At 39.8% G+C, this 22726-nt stretch overlaps 1 protein-coding gene across 6 annotated transcripts in view; it reads left to right on the forward strand.

The window, feature by feature from the left end:
• Nucleotides 1–22556, forward strand: part of synj1 (synaptojanin 1) — a 24404-nt gene extending 1848 nt beyond the window's left edge. Inside the window, exons 4-35 of one of the 6 annotated variants that reach the window (XM_005746589.1) lie at nucleotides 493–760; nucleotides 905–1130; nucleotides 1458–1541; nucleotides 2334–2354; nucleotides 4232–4293; nucleotides 6684–6780; nucleotides 7497–7672; nucleotides 8109–8190; nucleotides 8273–8425; nucleotides 9575–9740; nucleotides 10064–10087; nucleotides 10597–10788; nucleotides 11468–11552; nucleotides 11902–12042; nucleotides 12129–12321; nucleotides 12404–12562; nucleotides 12932–13088; nucleotides 13239–13365; nucleotides 13533–13745; nucleotides 13830–13908; nucleotides 14074–14239; nucleotides 14357–14539; nucleotides 14998–15126; nucleotides 15317–15355; nucleotides 15573–15611; nucleotides 15827–15865; nucleotides 17329–17376; nucleotides 18050–18088; nucleotides 18749–18801; nucleotides 18907–19096; nucleotides 19561–19889; nucleotides 20916–22556. In XM_005746589.1, the coding sequence (XP_005746646.1) occupies nucleotides 493–760; nucleotides 905–1130; nucleotides 1458–1541; nucleotides 2334–2354; nucleotides 4232–4293; nucleotides 6684–6780; nucleotides 7497–7672; nucleotides 8109–8190; nucleotides 8273–8425; nucleotides 9575–9740; nucleotides 10064–10087; nucleotides 10597–10788; nucleotides 11468–11552; nucleotides 11902–12042; nucleotides 12129–12321; nucleotides 12404–12562; nucleotides 12932–13088; nucleotides 13239–13365; nucleotides 13533–13745; nucleotides 13830–13908; nucleotides 14074–14239; nucleotides 14357–14539; nucleotides 14998–15126; nucleotides 15317–15355; nucleotides 15573–15611; nucleotides 15827–15865; nucleotides 17329–17376; nucleotides 18050–18088; nucleotides 18749–18801; nucleotides 18907–19096; nucleotides 19561–19889; nucleotides 20916–21920 (4964 nt within the window). In that variant the 3' untranslated portion in view covers nucleotides 21921–22556. Of the gene's footprint in view, nucleotides 1–492; nucleotides 761–904; nucleotides 1131–1457; nucleotides 1542–1909; nucleotides 1988–2333; nucleotides 2355–4231; nucleotides 4294–6683; nucleotides 6781–7496; nucleotides 7673–8108; nucleotides 8191–8272; nucleotides 8426–9574; nucleotides 9741–10063; nucleotides 10088–10596; nucleotides 10789–11467; nucleotides 11553–11901; nucleotides 12043–12128; nucleotides 12322–12403; nucleotides 12563–12931; nucleotides 13089–13238; nucleotides 13366–13532; nucleotides 13746–13829; nucleotides 13909–14073; nucleotides 14240–14356; nucleotides 14540–14997; nucleotides 15127–15316; nucleotides 15356–15572; nucleotides 15612–15826; nucleotides 15866–17328; nucleotides 17377–18049; nucleotides 18089–18748; nucleotides 18802–18906; nucleotides 19097–19560; nucleotides 19890–20915 lie in introns of all 6 variants that reach the window. The other 5 variants (XM_005746590.1, XM_005746591.1, XM_005746592.1 and 2 more) reach the window with 5 other exon arrangements.
• The last annotated feature ends 170 nt before the right edge of the window (nucleotides 22557–22726 follow it).

Consider the following 22726-nt stretch of genomic DNA (forward strand, 5'->3'; position numbering starts at 1 on the left):
ATATATATAATGTTACAGTTGTGGATGCTAATATTAAAATTGTGTTTTAAACAGTGAGGTCAGATTATCAAGTTCTAAACATTTGATATCCAGGAATTTGTTTTCTACTCTTGCATCTTCATGATGTCAGAAAGAGAGAATATCCTTCATATTGTGATATCAGGCACACAACTCTGGCTGTGAGCATAGCAGCCCCACCCACCTGCTGTTCAGTCTGTTTGTTTGCTAGCCCATCAAATGATAGTTGGCTTAAAGGGAATTTGTCCTTTTAAAGGAGAGTAGCTGAAATGGCTTGCTTCAGATAGTGAATGAACTGAGGAGCTTCACCCATACCCAGTATAAGATAAAGAATTATTTTGAACTTGGAAAGATATCTTAGTAGTGTCAAAGAATTAAAAAAAAAAAAACCAATATGAAAACTGGAAATAAGAGAAGGGTATGCACTAAATATGGTAATTTTTTTTTTTCATATTCACATTTTTTTTTTCACAGGTGACTCCATGCTCCACAGTCTTGTAGTTGTGACAGGCTGTAGCTCTGTGGGCAAGGTGCAGGATTCAGAAGTTTTCAGGGTCACGCAGACAGACTTTATATCACTGAAGAATGATCCAGGAGATGAGGAACGAATTGCTGAGGTGCGAAAGGTCCTAAACTCAGGACATTTCTACTTTGCCTGGTCTTCCACTGGAGTCAGCATGGACTTGAGTCTTAATGCACATCGCAGAATCATAGAAGACACTACAGATAACCGCTTCTTTTGGTAGGAACTTAAAAGCATTACTGTTCCAACATTATAGATATGCTATAATTTATGGTTTTTCTCATTTTGTGATATGGGGAACTTTTGTGATTTGCAAAACTGCTCTCTGTGTTTACGGTTACATCTGACTTTGTGAATCACTAGGAATCAATCTCTGCATCTGCACCTAAAACATTACGGTGTAAACTGTGACGACTGGCTGCTGAGGCTGATGTGTGGGGGTGTGGAGATCAGGACCATCTATGCAGGGCACAAACAAGCCAAGGCATGCATCTTCTCACGCTTAAGCTCAGAGCGTGCTGGCACGCGATTCAATGTCCGAGGAACAAATGATGATGGACAAGTGGCCAACTTTGTGGAAACTGAGCAGGTGAAATCTGTTAAAGTTTTTGGAACCTTATACTTGCCATAAAAATGACACCGTAAAAAGCTGAGGATCAAACATGTGTTGACAGGTTGTGCTCATGCCCTATAACGACACATAGTCTGTTTTATGATTTCTGCTTTACATTACGTTTGCTTCCTGAAAATTCAGCTACAAACCACACGCGAGTATACACCTATGCAGATGGATGTTTTATACAATGTGTATTTTTTGTTTAGTTTTTTTCCCATCTTACTTATTTTAGGATTTAATTTCTTTTCATAAAATGTTACATTATACACTAAACCAAATTTGTAATCTTGTTTTGAACAGGTTATTTTCCTGGATGATAAAGTCTCATCCTTCATACAGATCCGTGGGTCCATTTCTCTTTTCTGGGAACAGCCGGGAATCCAGGTAATGAAAGCTAAATGTATCCCATACAACTGTTGATTGTGGTTTTCCTATATTAAGCCACACAGTTAAAAAAAAAAAAATGAAAGTAGGCCTGATCTTTGGGGGGGGTTGTTTTGTTTGTTTGTTTTTTAAAAAGCTGGTCATTATTATCATTGATGCTGTAGTTATAGATGATGCTCAGTTTGGCTTGCTGGAACAGTGTGCGTGAATTAAAGAACTGATGAAACTGGCACTGGTCATTTGCAGAACAAGCCAAAAAAAGTTTTACTGTTTAAAAATGGCAGATGTGTCTGTCTAAGACAGTGTGAAGGGAATGGAGTGCATATATTTATCACACACTTTTTAACACATTTTGTTGCTGTGTTCAGAAAAAGTCCATTAAGGGTGTTTTGTTGCAACTGAATGAGAATCGGCACCCTAATAGACTGGCTGAGAACCTCCACCTGGTATAACTTTTTTGTTTGTGTTGTGGTTTTTTTTGGCTTTGCTGGTGCTGGTGCTTTCAGACTGCAGATAGGTGTTCCCCTGTGCAATGACAAAGGATATCTGTGGAAATCAGGGAATCCCTTGATGGAATTTTCTTCCTATACTCAGTATCTGTACAGAGTAAAAATATTTTTGATATTTTGATCAGGAAGTGGAATCACATATTTAATTTGCATCACAAAGAACACAAGTGGGATTTTCTTCCCTTTATCCTGACATTGCACAGTCTGGAATATTAGATCAGATGTGGGGGAGGTTAATGACAGTGATAGTGTTTGGTAAAGGGCATTCTTCTGTTTTCCTCAGCTCCCAGACATCTTTGGTCAGGTGAGAGAACCTGATCTGAAAACATTCCCGAAGCACTTCCCTTCATTGTGTCCGCTGATATTCACCAGGCAACTGGATGAGTATTTAATTTGATAATATGGACAGAGCTTTTCAATTTTGCAGGAGCTCTTAAAAAAAGCTAAGACCAAATTAATCACCTATTCAGTCCACAAAGTCATTGGTTTGGTCAAAACACTGGGTATTGGGCTTGGGGTTGTTTTCAGACAAAACTGTAGTCCTCCTGCTTTAAAGCACTGCCTTAGATCTTCATCCCCACCAGTTGTGGCTTTTAAGCTCTCCTCCTCATACTCTCTAATATCTCCTGAGCAGGTTTTGTACATTTGGTTTATCAATGGTAAAATTTACTGATTTATTTTTTTTTCTCAGTTAGTGCACATTAGACATAGATATTAATTAGTCTACAAATCATATTTGTAGTGTAGTATTAAGGCTGTAAATCATTCAAATGATTGGTTGATCCCTCTTAGTTAATTCTAAATAATTTTGAAAATGTTTATTTAATAAGTTACTGCTTTATAGATTAGTAGACGAAATGTGAAAAAACTCTTCCTGTAGTTGGTGACAAAGCTTATTTAGTTAACGTTGCATAGAACAGTAGATGCTTTTGAATTCAGAGCAAGTAAGAAAACTGATTTGACTGCAGTTATTCTGCAGGTCTGAGTTGTACAGCTGTAACCTGAATAGTTTCAGATGCCATCTCAGGAAGTTATAAAATATGCAAAGCATAGACCTGCTCAACAGTAGAGAAAGAGAGGAGTGACAAATGACAACAGCATGGAGCAAAAATGTTAGCCCTTCCACACATGCCCAGGCTCGGCCACATTGGCGCATAGAAGCAAACAAAGCAGATTAATTCTAAGCTCAACACACACTGCAGAATAAAGGGAAATATAAGATTCTTAGGGAAGTAAAAACCTTCCACAACACAATGAAAGTCAATACTGAGGTCTATTACCGAGTACTATCTCCAGAGAAACTACAGTTTTTTTTAGACACAGAAAGCATCCTGAGTCACTAGCTGAAATATGAGGGAGTGTTGCTGTATTTTTTTCTTGTTTTAACAAGCTGTCACAGACAGTAAGAGAAATATTTGAACACAGAGAGAATCAACTTTTGTTTATACAGGAAGTAAAACTCTGCTGACTAAGAGTCTCTTTTGCAAGAGTGTCCTGGGCCCAGATAGCCAGCCTTAAGATGCCATGTTATTTGACGGTGGGAGAAACCACAGAAAACCAACATAAGCAGAGAAAACATGTTAACTCAACACAGCAAGGGCCCTTCCTGGGTTTAAACCCAGGATTACTTGCTATGCTAACCACTGAGCCACCATGCACAAATGAGAAGAGAAGATGTAAACTCAGAGTGAGGCAGAAATGGGTAGGGATAACAAAGGAACAAGTAGAGACATGCTCTGCAGAGTCAAGAGACTTGCGTAGTACAGTCACAATGCCAATGTCTTGCAAAGCCTATCCAGGTCTACTCGTGTGGTCATGTTTGCCTATGAGACTGATGATTTGCTCAGTATCAGCATACTTTCAAAATGAGAATTAATATGAGAAAAAGAGGCTAAATGTGGGAAAATGCTGATCAATTACAATGTATCATTTATCTGCTGCTCAGTGTCTTTGTTGGAACAAATCTCCCCATTTTGCACCTATGTTGCTCTTTTCCTAAGCAATTCTCTTTTTGGGCCCTATTAAGAGCTCGTTTCCTCATTTCAGATGTCTACACTTTCTTTCCGAAATCCATTTGTCATCATAGGGTTTTCTGGTCATCTGCAATGTGTGTGTGTTTAGAAAACAGACTTTTTTGGTATCTTTCACCAAAGAAGGACACTGTGACTTGTGTCTCTCCAGGTTGGTTCTCATCGTGTCAAACTCTCAAGGGGATTTGAGGCAAATGCGCCGGCATTTGAAAGGTAATTAAATTGTTTTGTGTGCACAGCTCTTTTTGTGTGTAGCAGTTTCCTGCAGCTTTATCTGGCCTACCACAGATAGCCACTCCTCTGAACCACAGAGGAAATGCTATATTATTCCTGTATATCTCATGTACTCGTCACAGTAGAGGAAAACTATTAAGGTCTGTGAAGAAGGCATTAATTGCAGTGTGTCCTCAGAGGTTGGTTTATTAGTAGCTCTTATTTAGCCATCAGTCTTGATAACCTGTGGTTTACATTAATCACAGGTAGTTCATTCAATTTGGAAGTCATTATTTCAATTAATGAGTGTGTGTGTGCCTGTTCTTGACAGCTATCTTTATTTGTGCCTCATTAAATACAATCATTTATGGTTAAATTTAAATATCAAAAAAGTGAAAAATGAAACTGCTCTCAATGTCTTAATGTCCGTCTGCTAAAAAGAAATGTTTCTTTACATACAGAAATGTTTTAATAATCATTAAATAAGTTAAGATTTTTCCCAGTAAGAACAATTTGACTTTAGTCTTTATAAAATGAAACTTTTTTTTCTTTTTTCTAGAATTTCACTGTGAACTGGCTTGTTACAGCTGTAGGGTTAACAACAGAACAGAGCTGCAAGTTCCTTTGCTTTAAGCTCAATGCATTGTTGCTGAAGCATACACTCAGGTCATCAAGAACAAAAATGATGACCCGAATCTGTGGGTTACACCTTGATAGTATGAACTCCATTCTTATCAGCCCACAGCAGCTACCCAACCAGTCTCAAAGTAGCCATGTCATTCACTGTGCATTCCAGCAGATATGTCTTACAGAGTTCTGTCAGCACTTCTTTGATTTCCAGATCTTTTGGATTCTACTCATTTTTTGTGGAGCATTTTAATGGAGTTATGAATATGAATGTATATTAGACTTTAAATCATTAGTACTGTGTAACATATTATTTGTTTTTTCCCTCCAAGTAGTTGTCAGGGCTACTAATCTTTCTAATATCTATTCAGCTAAGGGATGATGAGTCATCCTTTGTGATATCTGGTTAGTTTTTGTTTGCAGCCAAGAATGTCATTGTAAAAGCTTTTGCTTTTACACATGTATTCTATTCCAGTAATATGACTGCAGTCAAAGCTTTTGCATATCACTTTTAATTCAGCACATATCTTAACAGTGGTGTTAACAGACAGGCTATAGTAAGATTATAACCCCCTTGTAAGAAATAACCAGAAGAGAATTCCAGGCAGGCTTTAAGGTCCTGTGCAGGCCTTTGGTTGACATGGATAGAAATGTCCTTTTTCTGGATTCTACCCACATTCATTTGTAGAGGAAATCTCATAAGAGGGGCAAGGTAGATTAAAAGGTAGGAACAGGCCTTACAAGTGACAATGGAACAAGAGAGTGCAGCTCAGAACAGCTTTGAACATTTTCTTGAACAGCTTGAGAACATTTGAGCCACATGTGGATATATAAATCTTAAGCTGTGAGGAACATTAAGATAAGAGGCCTACAGACAATATTAAGTGTCTTAGAAAGTATTAGGCCACCAGATGCTGCCAGAACAGCACCTCAGCAGTTCTCCATAACTCTCAAATATCACTGGAGGGATTGAACACCATTCTTATAAAAGAATCCCTCTTTTGGTGTTTAGTAGTGATAAAGAGCACTGTCTTTGTCTCCTATAGGTGTTCAGTAGGATTCAGATCTGTCAAGATCTGCAAAGCTATAACAAGTTACTCACATCAGTTTTCAGTCACAGCCTCAATTTTTCGCTGTGTAAAACAGATTGCGGTGGATTGAGCAGCTAAAAAGTTTGCTTTTCTTCACGTTAGTTTGTTGATCAGGTGCTTTGATGAAGGACTACCACGAGCTTTTTCTCAATAAAGGCTTTTATAGTGTTTACAGGAACAGTGCTGCTGTTTTGGACACTAGGAACACGTTTTCTTTCACAATCTCAGTAACGAGTGCCATTTTGCACTTCACAGTGTGCAAACAGGTTCATCATTGCTGCTGCTGTTGTATTATCAGTGTTGTTGTTAAGAACTGAGGGCTGCATGAGTTTAATGTTGTCAGACTATTTATTCATACGCTGCTTCTAAATAAGTTTTTATTACAGGTCCCATTTAAGTTGCAAATGTGGGTGAAGCGCTCGCGTTTGCATCGTTTAACACAACAGTACGCCACAGAGTTGTGTGTTAAGGTTGCTACAGTGACAGGACTTTTGATGCAAACTAGGCTGTTGGTGTTTAATCATAGATGAGTCATTTGTATTTGTCTGTCCTAATTATTGTTACAAAGTATGAATTTTTTATTTTATTTTAAGCGAAATTTGTAAAGCATAAGAAATCTGCTTAATGTCATTTTTATAAAGTGCTTACTATATCAGATTGTGTGTTTTGCAGACACTTTACTGCACTGAGGCGGTTGTATGGTAAGCAGGTGATAATCAACCTGCTTGGAAGTAAAGAAGGGGAACACATGCTCAGCAAAGCGTTTCAGGTGAGAGGTCAATACATTGTCTGTTAACAGTGACGTGCTGTAAGATATTTATCTGAGGATGACATTCCAAAATACACTAGCAGTAAGCTATGTGTGTTCAAACAGATTCTCTCTGTTGTGTCCACGTAAGCCCACGCCATAAAGGCAGGGAAAAATATTTCAAGTGGGTGGGTACTGCTGCTCAAGAAAGACTACCTCAGTTTCTTGCTGTATTTTCTGGTGAATGAGTCAGTAAAGAGCATTATTCATTTGTTTCTATTTTACATATTTGCACACCATAGCATCCTCTATTTTTACCCTTTATCATAAGATCTCGAACCCTGTCTTTTTCTGTAGTCTTGTAGTTGCCCTCAAACCACACAGGAAGTTTACTTAATGAAGTATAAAACCCCATATAGCTGCAAATGCAAAAGATGTTACATGTTTTGCAGCAGCTAGAAATGTTGGGACTTAAGGTGTCATATGTTAGGGTTAATTGCCATAAATGCTGTTGATGTCATCAGTGAGCTGAGTTTGTGTTTAAAATATATAAAATGGTTTCTGACTATGCGACCAGGATGTTCACACATTACCATGACATGCTTCAAGAATTCAGGTCAATGATTTGCAATGCAAATTAATTTGCCCTTCAGTTAAGGCAACACACCTTACATGCAAAATAGTTTTGCAATAGATTTGATTTTGAGGAAGTAAGTCTACCTGTCTCACCATTTTAGAGTCACCTGAAAGCATCAGAACATGCTTCAGCAGTGAAAATGGTGAACTTTGACTACCATCAGAATGTGAAAGGTGGAAAGGCAGACAAACTTCACAGTGTCCTCAAGCCCCAGCTCAACAAATTCGTAGAAGAGTGCGGTTTCTTCTACTATTCTGGAGAAACTGGGATATTAAGGTGAGAAATTGGTGCTTGCATGCCTGCGTACCCGACCTCTTACCCCATGAGCGATCTGTAATCTACTGTATAACATTGAAGTGGATAAGTGGAAGAGGATGGATTTAAAAAAAAAAAAAAATTTTCTTGTTACTGTTAAAACACAGAATCACTTTTATTTATGCAAAAAATCAAACCCAAAACATTCCCTTGTACCTTTTAATTTTTTTTTGTTTTTTTTAGTTGCATCTGATTATTATTTGAGTTGAAGCTTCTGTTCACGATATGTTCACAAGTCATGCAGTAATTTTAGCACTATGTAAACTAATAAGTTAAATGCCTTTAATGATACCCTGTGTAGACAGGTGTTTTATTATGCCATTGGCACCAGTGAAAGTTTTAAGTGTACATGATGGGAGAAAAAAAGCTGCAATAACTCTTTATTGTGTGGTTTTAGGACTCAGGGAGGGACTATGAGGACCAACTGCCTGGATTGTTTGGATAGAACCAACAGTGTCCAAGCTTTTTTTGCTCTCGAGGTAAGAGTACTGCTGAGCTTGTCTGCTCCTGTAGTCTTTAAAGAGGATTTTAGTTTGACCCCTGTCACCCTCCTTTCCTCAGATGCTGCCTAAGCAGTTGGAACAAATGGGTTTGACAGAGAAACCACAGCTGGTGGCCAGGTTTCAAGAGGTTTTTAGGACCATGTGGTCCGCTAATGGTGACTCCGTCAGTAAGATCTATGCAGGCACCGGGGCTCTGGATGGCAAGGCCAAGGTACAGACTTTTACTGCAGTAAAAATGCACACGATACGCAGGTTAGCAGTAATTCACAATTGAAGCACTTCAAATAATTTTTCAATTTCCCTGCCAGCAGCCAGATTATGGCCTACCTGATAAAGCACAGCATATTCCAGCAATCTTTAATTGTTGCTTCTGGATAGATGATGATGATGATGATTATTATTATTATTTTTATTACTACTACTACTACATAGGTCACAACTTTTAATATTTAAAGTGTGTGACCTTTTAAATATTAAAAACTACATTTGATATGTCTGAACTGCAGTCATGTTACTGGATAGACATGCACCGAACCAAAGATGGGTTTATTCTAGTATATAAACAGAGGGGGAAGCATAAAAAGCTGTCATTTAAAAATAGGAATGATCCTATCCTATTTGACATGAATTTTAAAATGTTAGTTTTAACTTGGATATTAAAGCATAAATTACAGTTTATAATACAAGTATGGACTTAGTAAGTAATATAAATAATGGGCATGTAGTACCTGCAGTGACAGTTCTGCATGGACAGCTGATCTTCTGTGTGTAGAACTGTGTGCTTCTGTTTCTTAACTCTTGTGTGCTGTCTCTTTCGGCTGTCCTCTGGACCTCTCTACCTGTGTGGTAAGTTAACAAGATAGTTGATGTTTTGTTTTGAGCCGTCGTGGTGAACTATTGATTTCCATGTCTGGGTCAAATGAGGATGGTGATGATGATTGAGGGTTAGTTCAGACCTCTGTTTATTTCTTTGTCGTATTGCCATTGAGGGTTCCCTGTCCTAGAAAAACCTGCTGTGGACACTCCATGGAGATCTCATCACTGATTTACATAAATATGAAAAGAAAAAAATGAATGATCATCGGGCACTGTCTGATATCTTCTTGGAACCTGAAGGAATCAGTCTAGACTATCAGTGTCTGTAAATCAAACGGTCTTGCGCATCAGTCAGTGACATTTTAAAGTTCTTCTGTCACAATCTGTATTCATTTGATCTCTCTGAAGTGGTCCTCTTTTGTTCTCTCCGTTGCTGGAACGGAAAGTACAGGCCCTTCACACCAAATGAGAGCATTGTTAAAAATTAAGGTGGCTTTATGTAATTGTTTTTTGCATTGTGTGTGAATACCTGTCGTTATTGTAGGCGGGGAAGCTGAAAGATGGAGCTCGTTCTGTGACTCGGACCATCCAGAACAACTTCTTTGACAGTTCAAAGCAGGAGGCTATAGACATCCTGAGGCTAGGCTCCACACTCAACAGTGATTTGGCAGACAAAGCTCGGGCTTTGCTCACCACTTCCAGTCTTTATGGTAAATGCTGGGGGGGGGGGGTTCATTGGATTAGTGGATGTATCTTGCCTAAAATTTTGGGGTGAATAGTTACATTTTAATGTTCATAATATAATTTTATTTCTCTGCCATCAAGACAAAATTATTTGCTTAGATATGTTTTCTGTATGCTCCTGTATGTTATAGCCCTGTTAGCCAAAAGCTACTGTGTCACTAAAGTGGGAAGCTTAATATTAACGTTCTTCCGGCCTGACTGACTGCTTTGCCGGTATTAACTGTTACAGCGCTGGTTAACCCACACTTCTTTCCCTTCTCTCCCTCTCTGCTTTCGCACACAATTGTAGTCACTGAGCCTGTCTTACAATCAGGTATAGTAACTGGCAGACTGCTACCAGTGGATGGATCTTTTTTACCCTGTCATAACCTTGTCCTATAATTTGTTTTACTTTTTATTTTCCATTTGTTTGAAAACCAGTGTTGGTAGTGGTTTAATTGACTATCTGTTGCATATCATCAGGCTTCTTAAACTGTAATTTTTAAAAAAGATGTTTTTAATTTTGCATTGAAATGTAACACGCCTTTAAGTGGAATTTTACAGACAGCAGTGAACCATTACCAAGGTTGATTATGTGAACCTTTTGTTGTATTTCAGCACAAGCTCTGATTTGCATCCTTTTCTCCCATGCCCCATGTTTTATGACATTGTTGTGGTCTTCATTCATAGTATATGAATACCACCTTTCCATTGGTTTTGTTGCTTTTGGTTAGCGTTTCCCATTCTAGTTTTGTTACCCTGAGTGCAGCCGTCCATATATACATAAACTTACTAAACTAACTGTAGAATTACATTTTAATTCAAATCCTTTCCCTTCTGCAGCATCTCCAAGAGTATTGTTGGGAATGTGTCAGAACTACCATAAATACACAAGGCCCAAGCAGATTCGTGTTTGCATCGGTACCTGGAATGTCAATGGGGGTAAACAGTTTCGAAGCATTGCTTTCCGCAACCAGACACTCAACGACTGGCTGCTGGATGCTCCAAAGAATGCAGGACATCCTGAGTTCCAGGGTATGTCAGTGTTTTGGACTTTTTGTATATATAATCTACAGATATATATTTATATATCTTTAGATTTATTAGGTGTATTTATTGGGTAAGAGAAATATTTGGGTGGGTTTTTTTTTGTTTGTTTGTTTTTCTGACAGTTTGCACATTTTTCCCTTAGATGGGAAGAATTCTCATGTCTATGCTAAATATGAAAAGTTACTGCTTATATAAGTTCACGAAACTGAGATAGCAATTGGAATGGCAAAATAAGTTTGATGTCACATCTAAATCTGATCATTTAACGTTTAGAGAGTACAATAAATTGTAATTAATGCTTCTAGAAAAGGTGAATTGTTATGAATACATTTTCATGCTCCTTTTCTGGTACTTAATGCTTATTGGTATAAATGTTAAGATGCTGATACTTTATGACTAACTTGTACAGTTATATACTTGCTTGCTGTCCTTTATCAGCACCCTGTAGGTACAGTATAGTTAATCACTTTTGCTGTTCCTACAGTAATTATGCAATACTATGCCAACATACTTTTTATTAGTTAAAACTGAAATAATGCACGTGTAGTTAAAAGACGTTTATTGAAATCTAGAAACTACCTCCATATTCTTATGATGGAATATATCAAGGTATTAGAATGTTTACACGTATGGATCATTAATTAGATTTTTGTCCTTTTTACAGACAGCAGAACAAACCCCATAGATATCTTTGCCATCGGTTTCGAGGAAATGGTTGAACTGAATGCGGGAAACATTGTCAGTGCCAGGTATGTGTGCAAGATCGTGATCTAAGATTAAAGAACTTTGTCTCGTAGTTATTACACCAACACTAGAGCTTCTTTTTTTTTCCTTTAAAAAACTGAAGATAAGAAATATAAGCTTCAACGATACACTGATTGCTTTAAAAGTGAAAAATAAAGTAGAAAAAAAAGTTGTTTCCAGCAATGACTGCAGATTTACAGTTTTGAGTTTGCTAAAACTTGCTCAGGTCATCAGACAATGCCAGAACTATGACATGAACTGCTTTGAGGGTTTTCTAACAGTTAGACAGTTAACATGATAATTTGGTTAACTTTATCATCTGCACTGTAATGCCTCATTTTGTTCCTGTCTCAGTACTACCAACCAGAAGCTGTGGGCTGCTGAGCTCCAAAAAAATATCTCACGGGACCACAAGTATGTGCTGCTTGCCTCAGAGCAGCTGGTGGGAGTGTGTCTTTTTGTTTTCATCCGCCCACAGCATGCACCATTTATCAGGTATAAGCTGCACAGAAACCACATTAGTAGTTATATAATTAGGGGTGTATGGTAGTAGATGTAATCTGATATTCGTTGTGTTCCAGGGATGTAGCTGTTGATACTGTAAAAACTGGAATGGGTGGCGCCACAGGTAATAAAGGAGGTGTGGCAATCCGCCTGTTGTTCCATACCACCAGCATCTGCTTCGTCTGCTCCCACTTTGCTGCCGGCCAATCACAGGTCAAAGAGAGGAATGACGACTACAATGAGATCACACGCAGACTCAGCTTCCCCATGGTAATAACCATAACATTATTAAGTCAAGAAAACACCCTGTTGTCTAAGTCAAATGCTTAATAACATAAATCTTACCCTCCAGGGCCGTCTGCTGTATTCACATGATTATGTGTTCTGGTGTGGAGACTTTAACTATCGTATAAGTCTGCCTAATGAGGAAGTAAAAGATCTCATCAAGCAGCAGAACTGGGATGCCTTGACAGCAGGGGACCAGTTGTTGGACCAGAAGAATGCCGGTTTGGTAAAGCCTACAGCACACATGCATAATTATGCAGATGTTATACTTTACGCATCCATGTTTGAGTGTCTGCTAATTTGTGGGACTGAGCCTGGACATTGCTAACAATGTGATGATACCAGCCGAGCAGTATTTTTCACTGTTTCAATATATATTGCAATATGTCAGATTTACATAAATAATTTATGTTGTGATTTTCATGATATCAAACTTTTGGTTTGTAAAAAAAAAATAAAAAATTGAGTGTTCTGTGTTGTAATGTTAATTATATAAAATGACTGTATAGTATGGTCTCTTACTTCATGTAAATGTACTTTGGATTACAAAAAAGATCCTGTGATGAAGATATTAATCTAAAAATGTCTTCCACAGGTCTTTCGAGGTTTTATTGAGGGAAAATTAGATTTTGCCCCCACCTATAAGTATGACCTCTTCTCAGAAGACTATGACACCAGTGAGAAGTGCCGCACGCCCGCCTGGACTGACCGTATACTTTGGAAGAGGAGAAAGTGGAACTTTGACAAAACAGGTTAGATGCAAAGTCAGTGTGTATAACCTATCTAAACCAAATTATTTTTCCCTTTTATTACAGATCTCTAAAGCAACACAGGAAAAATAGAAATAGGAGCTCAGGATATGCTTGCATTGATATATATTTGTGTTTGTGTATTTTTTACAGCCCAGGAGATGAATATAGTAGCAGCAGCTTCTTCATCTAGAGATAGTGATGATGATGTAGAACAAACCTGGAGCCCTGGCACTTTAAAGTACTACGGAAGGGCTGAGCTGAAGACCTCAGACCACAGGTAACTCACAGCATGCATAGAAGTGTGAAGGTTTAGATTAAACTTTGTAAAGTTAAACTATCTCATCACATAGATTAGAAACAGAGGTGGTTAAAATGTGGCATTTTTTTGTAAATCAAGTGCCGCTATCATTGGAGTGACCTGCGTTCCCTTGTATCTATCTGTAGGCCTGTGGTGGCAGTGATAGATGTGGACATCCTAGAAGTGGACCCAGAGGCTCGGCATCAGGTCTACAAGGATGTCATTGCCCGGCAGGGGCCTCCAGATGGGACCATTCTGGTGTCACTCTGCTCCTCCGGGCCTGACGACTACTTTGATGATGCACTCATAGACGAGCTGCTGGAAAAGTTTACTAATTTTGGAGAAGTTATCCTCATTAGGTGAGCCTGATATCTTAATACAAAGAGGCAGGCATATCACCTTCAGATGGTTAGTGTGTATTGACAGTGGCCTTGTTTGGGCAGGTTCGTTGAGGAGAAGATGTGGGTGACTTTCTTGGAAGGGTACTCTGCTCTAGCTGCTCTGTCTCTCAGTGCTTCCACTGTAAGTCTTCACGAGTATAAAATTATTCCAAAGCTAAAAGACAAAACATTTAAAATCACTATTAAACTCTCATATAAATGTCTATCAACCCTTTTTTGTCGGTGGCGTATGTGGTAACTACTCTCTTTATTCTGCCTTGTCTGTATCACCTGGTTTACATTTAAGGTCCTTGGCAAGGTGATCGATATCCGTCTGAAGAGTCCAGGCTGGATCAAGAGTCTGGAGGAAGAGATGAGTGTGGAGAGGATCTGTGGAAGCATTCCCACATCTGCCAGCTCCACCCTGCTTGCTGAAGATACAGACGTGGGTGATGATGATTACGACATGGAAGGTGAAGAATGGCTGCCAAGCAATCCCAGTCCTTACCCTGAAAAATGTGCACTATAAATGATGGCTGTAGGGCACTGTTTCCAGTTATTAATTCATGCCCTCTTGTGTCCCGTACCAGGTGATGTGGACGAGGAGGTTGAGGAGATCCTTCCTCAGCACCTGCAGCCTGGAGCAGGGACTGGCCCTGGATCTTCCCCTCTCCCTTCTCCCAGAAGTAGCCCCTGTCCCTCCCCCACCCATGGAGAACCTGCTGCACCCAGCAGACCTAGCCGTGGAGCACAGCCCTCCCGACCATCACAAGGTAAATACGGCACTTAGTAAAGAAGTGCTTTCATGGCGGTCTGTGTCTGCTGGAATGTAAACTGTAATTTTGTTGTTTGTAATGTGTGGGAGTAGATTGAAGTCCATTGTAACTGAGGAAGGAATATCAGGGAATGTTATACGTGATGATGTAATTTATGTTTAGTGTTGGCAGATGATGTGTATATTACAGTAAACTACTTGTTTTCTTTTTGAGAGATGTTTAAGTGACATTTTTAACATAATCTTTTCTTAAGTCCAAACTAAACAGATGCTTTGTTAGATCAAGAAATTGTATAAAAACCGTTGGGGAAAATGTGCATGTTTTCACAATGTCTCTAAACTGGGCAGGAATACATTTTCTCGACCCATTTGGAAATGTGGAAAAATGTCACTTAATCTACTTACTTTTTTTAAATAAATAAATTTACCTCTTACATATATATCTTTTCCTCACAGGGCCTCCTGTTGACTTCCAGCCTGGTGCCCCCACAGCTCAAGGCCTGGAGCCCAAACGTCCACCTCCTCCTCGCCCCAACGCCCCCCCTGCCAGACCAGCACCTCCACAACGCCCACCACCACCTTCGGGTAGAGTAAATTCTGGAGTCATGCATACATTTCATTGAAGCCTGATTTTTAAGAACAGATAAGCAGGCAACCTTAGAGAAAATAGATGTCACTTTTAAGTGGAAGTTTGTAGATTTGATTTTTCTGGCTGGTATTGCATTGTGGAGTTTAACATTTTCACTTTCTCCCACGCTTTGCCTTATTTCTGAAGGAGGCATGAGCCCTCTGCCAGTTAGAAGGCACTCTGGAGGTAAAATGATTGCTGTGCAGTTAAATGCTTAGGTTGCTTAAGCATTCCATGCAGTAGGCACTGTTTTATATGCCAGCTATACATCGATAAGCAGCTAAAAATTAACATTAATTAGAAGTTTGGATATATTTTTTTTAATTATTCTGCCTGGTTTTGTGACATATAGGCAGATAATAACATTTTCACCTTTTTTCCATGCTTTGCCTGATATCTGAAGGAGGCATGAGCCCTCTGCCAGATAGAAGGAGCTCTGGAGGTAAAGTGATTGCTATGTAGTTAAATGCTTACATTACGTAAGCGTTTGCTTTTAGCAAGTGCTGTTTTCCATTAGAGCTATTCAGAGAAAATTTGTTAAATAAATCTTTAATTTGAATTTGGATTTGTAGTTTAATATTTTTCCCCGGTATTGTATGGCATGTAGGCAGATGCTAACATTTTCACTTTCCCACATGCTTTGCCTTATTTCTAAAGCAGGCGTGAGCCCTGAGCCAATTAGAAGGCACTCTGGAGGTAAAGTGATTGCTGTGCAGTTGATGTGTGTAAGCACTGGATGTAGCAGATGCTGTTTTTCATTTGAATTGCACGCAGACAGGAGCAATGAATCGGTGCTGATTTGGGAACATTTAGTCTGTGTGTGTGCTGTAAAACAAGAATATGCTATGAGATTTCAGATTAATGTAAATATTGAATATTGTCATCATTTTGCTTCTAGAGTTTAATTACAAACAAGCTTTGTAGGAATAACATATTACAAAAAGCTTATTAATAATTACTGGCCATACATGCTCAGCTGTCATAGAGATGCTCTTGAGCAAATAACACCAGATGTTCTGCTGGATATATAACGTAACATTATATAGTCTGAATTTTTTTTTTTTTTTAAATTTTGCTAACTGAGAGCTGCTCAGGCTTAAAGGCATTTCTTTTGAAATTGGCTTATAGTTAAGTTTAATTTACACACAATATTCTTCTCCCAAATGTATGTTGTTGTTTTTTTTTTGCTGAAACACTAATGCAACATATACCTGAACCTTAATGAATACACACACATCTGGATGGACTGTGGATTTAGCTGGAGCTTTTCAGCTGGGGTGTCATGATGAGATATTTGGATCTGTTTGGTTTACAGGGAGCAGCTACAAAATTAACTGTGTTTATGAAGTTTGTCAGTTGAAATGTGCTGAAGACCACTTAGGTCAAGTTTAAATGTGCATCCTCCCAGTACTCTCCATTGTGTGTGTGTGTGTGTGTGTGTGTGTGTGTTTTTTATTTGTTTGTTTTTTGTAGTTGATACAAATCAGGGATGTCAAGCTCATTTTACATTGCAGTCCACATACAACCTATTTAGATCCGATATGGGTCAGACCGGTGAAACCAGTGATTTATGTCAGCATAAAGAAGTTTTATTTTCAACATTTTGTCTCAGTTTTGCTACGTTATAATGAAATGCTGGTGTGGTAAGTGAAAGAAATCTGTCCGTATGAATCTTTGGGCTTAAATTCTAAAAAGTAAATGTGTAACATTACTAATTATAATTTATTATGTTGATGTGTTGTGAATGGCCATGGTGGAGGTCTTCATCAGCAAGAAAAGCAGTGAAACTTTTTAAAACGCGGTTAAAAGATAAAAATGTATGACGTCCTTCACAGGTTAGAGTCTTGGCAGGCCAGTTATGGCCCCAAGACCTTATGTTTGATACCCCTGATATAAATTCTTATATAGTCATTAGTGTCTCCCCCTCTGTACTCCCTCTGTGAGTCCTGCAGTATTCTTAGTGTTTTAGACATTGGTTACTCTTTCTTGTATTTATTCGATTTCTGAGTAGTATGTAATATACATATATATACATAGTAGACATTGTCATGATGTTTCAACAACACCAAAACTTAGTAATTTTGGTTTTAATAAATTGGTTATCATGTGTCCTTCTGTACTTTATTTTCAAAACATCGTTTTCCCTCTTTGACTTTAAGACTGTGTCCAGTTTCCCAAACCACGGCTTGGTAGGAGGGCCAGTCAAGGTAACCAGAGAGGAGTTGTTTTTAGATCCCTGTATTTTTGCGCCCAGTCATCAATGTGAATTAGACTTTTTTATGACATTGATGATTTACAGATGTTTTACTCTGAGTCTTCTTTTTAATCTTGTGTGTGCGTGTTTGAGAAAGAGAGATGTGTTGCAGGTTAGGTTATATTTCTTCCTTCCCATTTAATATTCACTGGCAGTACACGACATCCACCAGAGGTCATTGGGTTCTAGAAATATATTTTACAACTGTATAAAAAGTTGGACAATGAAAATAAATCAGGGGTCATGAGTTCCATACTTTGTTAAAAACCATTTGCACATACTGATGAAAAGGATACCTGACAAGTGTGTCTTTTGTCATTACGGACTAAACAAGTAGTTGTCTGATTGTTGTCGTCAAAACTGGGGAGATGATGTGAGTTGAAGGGAAATTTCTTGGTCTTTGAGGTGGTCTTTAATTCAGTTTGGCTAATCCCTTTTGATTAGTTGGAGGTGGCAGGTGGGTGTTCACAGCATCACATGCTTCACTGCACTGCTGCATTATTGCCAGCATATGCTTTTGCTACTGCTTTTTATACCGTACTATCCTTGGGGGCACGTATATCCCATCAGTACTATTCCAGTTTGTGTATAACAAAATGTGGTTTGGTTTCCTTTGTGCTGCAAAGGACAAAAAAGCCCTGCTCTTCCTCGGCCAGATGCTGCAGGTGAGTGCCTGATAGCATGCAAAGCTTCACTGAGCATCCATATACTATTAAAGACAAGGGAGCTTATCTTTGTGTTGTGTTTTACTTGGGTATGTGTTAATACCCTGATACAAAATACGCCTGTCCTGGGCTGGAGGATAGGGTTTGGATTAATAGCCTATTGGTGACCTGACTCATTTGTATGGTGACTCTGGTTAGCTAAATCTCTCTGTTACATTAAGGGTGCGTGTGGTTGGCAGGGGTGATTGTATAGTTAACGGAGTTAGTTAGACAGAGACAGACATCCAAGTGGCGTGAGAAAATGTTTGCAGGCTCTGAGAGGAGCTCAAGAAGAGAATAGTGAAAGATGAGGAGTATGCTTTCTCTGTGGTAAGCAGTTGGCTCACAGAACAAGGCCTGCCTCTCTCCCAGACCTCCTGCAGCTCAGGAATGACTGAGTCATCATTAATTATGAAGTCAGCCACAGGGAATTTGGTCTGTCATAGGTTCAGGTCAGTTTGCAGTCTGTTCGAATGATATTTAGTGCCGTTTTAAAATTTTCTTTAGCTTGAACTTATTAATCTTAAAAGTCCCTGTTCTGTGAATCTCAACCTACAGGGCACACCCTGCATGGTCAGTATTGTTTGGAACAAATTATCTTACAGTTTGTTTGTCTCTCAGGTCGAGGGCAGACAGCAGCAGGAGCACCTGGACCAGGAGGTGCTTCCAGACCAGTGAGTTTAATACTTAAGATTTATCATCATTCTTTCTTTTTTTCTTCTTTTTTAAATTTTGCCCACCTCCTAATTTCTATTCACTTTTCTTTCTTCACCCTCCAGAATATCCCTCCTCGAGCTGGGGTAATCAGTGTGACACCTCAGTCTCGCCCACCACCTCCATCTCACCCTGGAGCACCAAGGCCCATTCCAGAGGTGCATCCCGGGGCCCCTCGCCCTATTTCAGATACCCACCCTGGAGCCCCACGACCTGTGCCCAGTGCCCAGACCAAACCAGCTGACCTGCCTCTGGGTAAAGAAATACGTTTTCATAGAGGTTAATGAATTATATTATCGATAGTGGGGCATTGCTGAGATATTCCAATGTGAAAACTGTCGCCAAAATCGTTCTTCAAACTAAAACAGCTTCTGGTGTGTTTAATAAATTGCCATTTTGATTAAAGAACAAGATGAATTGGTGAAATCCAGCTACCACTGTTTGTTTCTGTAAGGATCAAAAGTCTTAGAGGGGCAGGTTCCTTTTGCGAGCCAGTCAGGACATGTTAGGCTCAAAGGAAGGACAGCTAAAAGAGACGGGAGCTAAAACAGCCCATCTCAGACAGAGGCTACATTTAGAGGTGTTCAAATGGCCAGTTAATTTAATTATACACAGAAAAAAATAAACCTGGAAATTTGATTAATAAGTCTTTTGTTGTCACACAGCAACTTTAACCCTTAACCGTTTTCTGTTTCCTCACTCTTGCCTCACTTCTTCAGGTCCTCAACCCTCAGGAGCACCTCCTGCAGCTCCACCTGCAGTGAAGCCCCAGGTTTCATCACCCATGCAGCCTCCCATGCAGCCTCAGCCAGCTGCCCCTCCAGCTCAGTCTCAGCTTCCACCTCCAATGCAGCCCACACTTCCAGCTCCTCTCCAGCCACAGCCAGCGCCAGCCCCTAAAGCAGCAGGTCCTGCTGCTGCACCTGCTGCTGCCGCCCCCGCCGGGCCTCAGCCGAGTTTAGCCTCTCCTAAACCCCCACCACGTTCCCGCTCCTCTCATGCTCTGCCGCCTGACGCTGCCAAGTCTGAGACTGCCCCAGCTGCACAGGTAGTTGCCAACTTTCTTTTCATTTAATTATTGGAGGTAGTGAACACACACTTACACAATTATTTAATTAGTACAGTGAGATTATTTTTCCAGATTGCTGTTTGGGTTCGCTTTGACAGATTTTGAACTCCAGTTAATTAAATAAGATGTTGTACACCTACTTATGAAACTGATGTGGGTTAAAGACTACAAAAATAGAAAAAGATCTTTTTCTGCTTCCTTTTCTGTCAGATGAGCTGAGTGTTCTTTGTCTTTCTTTCTGCTTTACTCTTTCTGATACATTTGTCTCTTTTTCACAAGCTGGAGAAGCCCTCAGGGTGAAAGGTACTTGATATTAAACCACCTTTTTGTCTCATCCTCCATAGCACAGTCCTGATGTTAAAACCTTTCATACATTAAACCCAGTAACTTCCCTTTTTCTTATTTTGTAATCGATTTTATCTTTAATGCCAAACCTGAATGTTTTGCTCTCCTATAAGGCCTTGCATATTTTTTGTGTTTGTGTGTTAGGCTCATAAAGCGGAGCGTCATTTGTTTTTACTTCTTTTGTCCGTCAACATATCAAACCATAAAAGATTTGAGAAGGATGGGAAAATAAGAAAAACAGATGAAAATGTGATGCTTGCTGTTATCCATTTCCTGTCACTTGTCCTTTCATATGGGTTCACTGTGCTGCAGATGTTGAGTGAGCTCATATCCAATGACATCAGAATTTATTTTGACATTTCCTTTGATTTGTTTTATTTTAACCATTTTTTGTAGTGGTGCGTGCGTGCGTGCGTGCGTGCACGTCACACCATTTATGGGTGGGGAAACAAGTTGGAGGGGAAAAAAAGCTTTGGCAATGTTGTGTTATGAATGTCATTCAAGTCAAGTTTGTTTACAAGGAATAACCAAGGGGTCAACATTTGTTTCAAAATATATGGTTCATTTGATAGTTAAGTACTCCAGTCATAATTGTGCGTGGTTCATATCTTCCCAGTGCATTTGTTGTTGAAGCATTTTCTTTGTTTTGTCCTTTCTTAGACAAACGGACTGAATGGGATTCAAGGAGAAGCACAATGGAAGCCCGACCCCTTTGACACACTTACATCTGATTTCTTGCCCTCCTCATCCTCTTGGCACACCACCCAGTCACTGACCAGAGGATCCTCCCGGCGTACGCCAACTGTCTTTTCCTCCACCACTCTCCCATCATCCTTCTCCCACCAGTCCTCCACTCTAGCAGATTTGCAAGCCTTTGATTCATCCTCCTCTTCTTCACTCTCCACCCCGTCACCATTTGCCTCGACGCTGCTCCCTCCTCCTCCGGTCCCGTCTCGCAGTCGCTCTCAGGAGACGCTACGCGCCTCCCCCAACCCTTTCTCAGCTGACCCACTTCCTGCCCGACCCAGCAGCACCAACCCCTTCACTGGCCCACTGGTGCAGCAGCAGCAGCAGCAGCGGCGCCCGCTCACACCTGACTTCACTTTTCAGCTTTCGCCTCCAACAGCAAACCTTCAGAGAACTGTGTCTCTTACTCCACCACTGATACCCACCCCAGCTCAAACAGGAGCTCCTGCAGCTGTACCCACCACCCAACTCCAAAAGACCATGTCTCTGTTTGGACCATCATCCAGTCTTAATCCTGCTCCTGCTTCTTTACTCCCTCTTGCCCTTAACCCATCTCCTCCTCCCACTTTACCCATGGTGGCACCCTCATCTCTTCCACCTGCCATTGCGCCGCGACACCAGCCACCTGGCCCAGTAGCAAAGCAAGCTAAGCAATGGGTCACTTTCGATGATGATTTTCAACCTCCAAGCAAAACTTCACAAAACCCAGTCTTTCCTTCCAGTTCCCTCGTGCCCCAAACTCAGATGCAGCCTTCCAGCTCTGTGTTTAATTTAGAACCAGAGTGGTTATCTTCCATGCCTGCAGCAATCCCGACCCTCTCTCCTCCCATCCCAAATAGAACTGCAACCAGTAACCCAAAGCTCCCAGAAGGACCCACTGACAACGGCTTATTCCCCAGGGATTCAACGGAAAGATAGAATCACAGTTCATATGTAAAGGGCATATCCAGATATGTATAGATCTATGATAAATGTGTATATGTGTGTATGTACAAAAGAGACAGTATTTAAGAAGTATAGACCAATTCCCTTCTGAATTACAGGAAAGGCTTTGTATCTCAAGCAGTATGATGAGAAGAGTATGAGCCCAAAAGTGTGTTGTTGACTTTACGTTCCCGGATATTAACACTTATTTTACTAAGAATCATTCTGACCGTTATTTTTTTATTCATGGCAGCAAACATGTGCCTGTGTCTACAGTATGTTAATCAAAGTATATCTATACGCACAAATCATTTGTGTATTCACTTGTGCAATATCAAAATATTCCTTGGCCGTGCACCACGCTGCACTTGCCTGCGAAGTTTTACCTAAATCTGTGTAACTTTTAAAATTGCACACCACGGTTCATATCCTTCATTTTGAATGAGCTCCTCGCCGGAGTTGATGCTAATCTACTTTTCACAGTATCGTCACAGAAGGTTATGCACTGCAGGTTTACATTTTCCCCAATGTTTGCTGCTGTCCGCAGCAGTTTTCTTTGATTTGCAAATATAGTTAATTGTACGTTTTATTTCTGTTCTTTTGTATGTGAGATAAAAAATTATAGCATTACATGGTATGCTTGCTTTTATCATGAATGTACTTTATTTTGCACTGGAGGTTGTCATCACCTCCTTGCTAAAGCCACAGTGTGGAAAAAGACAGCACAGGTCAGTTAATGTGACTGCTCACCCAGGGAGCTATGCTCTTTAATATCATCTCATCCAGCGGATAGAAATGCA

The sequence above is a fragment of the Pundamilia nyererei genome, unplaced genomic scaffold (assembly GCF_000239375.1).
Source record: "Pundamilia nyererei isolate P.nyererei 1_Seehausen unplaced genomic scaffold, PunNye1.0 scaffold00180, whole genome shotgun sequence".
NCBI lineage: Eukaryota > Metazoa > Chordata > Actinopteri > Cichliformes > Cichlidae > Pundamilia > Pundamilia nyererei.